General features: G+C 41.7%; 1 protein-coding gene across 2 annotated transcripts in view; it reads right to left on the bottom strand.

Moving 5' to 3' along the window:
* LOC118338182 (pyruvate carboxylase, mitochondrial-like) overlaps positions 1 to 1,899 on the bottom strand; it is a 314,296-nt gene that overhangs the window by 20,611 nt on the left and 291,786 nt on the right. For both annotated transcript variants that reach the window (XM_035675438.1, XM_035675439.1), the window contains exon 22: positions 1,469 to 1,648. In XM_035675438.1, the coding sequence (XP_035531331.1) occupies positions 1,469 to 1,648 (180 nt within the window). The remainder of the gene's footprint in view (positions 1 to 1,468; positions 1,649 to 1,899) is intronic.

The following is a 1,899-nucleotide window of genomic DNA, read 5'->3' as shown; positions in this document are numbered from 1 at the left end:
TACACACTGGTCCTTTAAGGATTTACTTAGAGCACTAAAATGCAGGCTACAGCTCTAGCACAGTTTTATATGCTTAATGCATGGTGCAAGCTGGCTGGAAAACTCCTGGAAAATACAACACCAAAGAGCTGGAATGCAAATATCCCCCTTTACAATGCTCAAAGGGCAGCAGAAGAAAATTTGAACTTTTGCATGTATGTATGCTGCAGATTCATAGTAGCCAGCATAAGACATTCCAAACCTGACTGAAAATATAAAAGGAAGATGTGAATGAATACAGAAGCTGTTCACCATCTTCTTTGTTTAATAGGAAGGATTCCTCTGCCATATTCAGGGGAAACATGAGACAGATTGAGAGACACTAATAGAGAGGTAGCAGACACAAGGTTGCATAGTGTATGTCAAAACTGAAAAATGACTCTGATTGTCAAGGGCGGGACTGCCTAGGCAGCTAAATGACAAATATTTGATCATATAATCTCCCAACTGTATGCCAGTGAAGGAGACAGGGGGAGAAAAGACAAGTTGATGATAAGGGTGACAGGACGTGAACAAAGAGGAGGAAAGATGTGAGAGAGAAACAGTGACTGGACAGACAGATAAACACACAAATGAATGAGCATACATCTACAACTAAGTGATTAAAAATGAACTTGACAGGCAGCAAGACCATTAGCTAAATTCAATGCTGTTCATCAAAAAGGGGCAGTAAATAGATGACTTATTATATTCTAATCGTCCCCTAGCTTATGCACAAGTATCTAAGGCTCTGCAAACATTTTTACCACGAAATGCTACATTCACAGCTACACATTGTGACAGAAGTGCAGACAGGGTCTCACATCACATTTTAGGTGCGAGAAAGCTCACTGAAAATACATAATGAAGCGCTCAAGAGTGTGGATGTTAGTAGGGGGAAAAAATAGTCTGACTTTTTGGGGGAAATGTCAAGTGCACCAATATGTGAGCAGGTTTTTTTTGGGAGAATGTGACAAATTTGCCTTTATTCATGTGTGTTCATGCGACTCTCCCAAGGAGACTTCAAGCTGTTGGTGCCTGATACACATGAGAGTCTCTCCCTCACTGCTCGCAGTCGCAGAGAGAGAGACAGGAGACACGAGAAGTAGACAGAGGTGGAGAAACAGAAAGGAGATGAGCACAGAGCAATATCATGGTTTTCTTCACCGTTTGCAACTGTCAGATGTAACCAAGCATGTGACAGAATTTGTGTGTGCGTGTGTACATGCACATCTGGCTTCAAATAGGCTCTCCTGCATATGTTTATGGTAGGTGTTGGTTACACAAAAAGTGAAAGAAGTTAAATAAAGTAAGTAAAGTTAAGATAAAGTTCTAAGTTGCCTTTAAATTGTAAATCAATGTTTATGAAAACCTGAATGGAAATGATCAGAAGTCTGTGAGATATTAAACTAAAGTTTGGAAAAGGCACATACAGGACAAACTACTGTACCTTAGACCTGAAGGGCTCGGGGAATCCTCCATGTGGTATCCCGATGTATCCCTGCAGGAACTCGACCACAGACAGGGGGAAGGACAACTCGTCTGCCCTCTCCTCCACTTCTGCCCTGGTCAGGTTGTTCTGCACCATGAACTGCGCCAGGTCACCCACGATCTTCGAGGATGGAGTCACCTGTGAGAGAGGGGGACACACAAGTGTGAGTAAGTATGTTAAATCCCTTCTTTTGTTTAGGAAAAGAAAAGAAGAGGAGGGTGAGGAGGAGTGAGGTTTTTCTATGTCACCACAGCTTCTGCACACAGATGATAATCGCAGTTTGCTTAGGACGAGGAGAGATGTTATCATTTCTCTCTGGTGTGTGACCACTGGCCTTTTAATCTGCCAAACATCAGAAAAACTAGAGAATATTATTATATATATATATA

The sequence above is a fragment of the Morone saxatilis genome, unplaced genomic scaffold, assembly GCF_004916995.1.
Source record: "Morone saxatilis isolate NCDOM2014 unplaced genomic scaffold, NCSU_SB_2.0 Contig4, whole genome shotgun sequence".
Taxonomy (NCBI): Eukaryota; Metazoa; Chordata; class Actinopteri; family Moronidae; genus Morone; species Morone saxatilis.
This window is presented reverse-complemented; position numbering and strand designations above follow the sequence as displayed.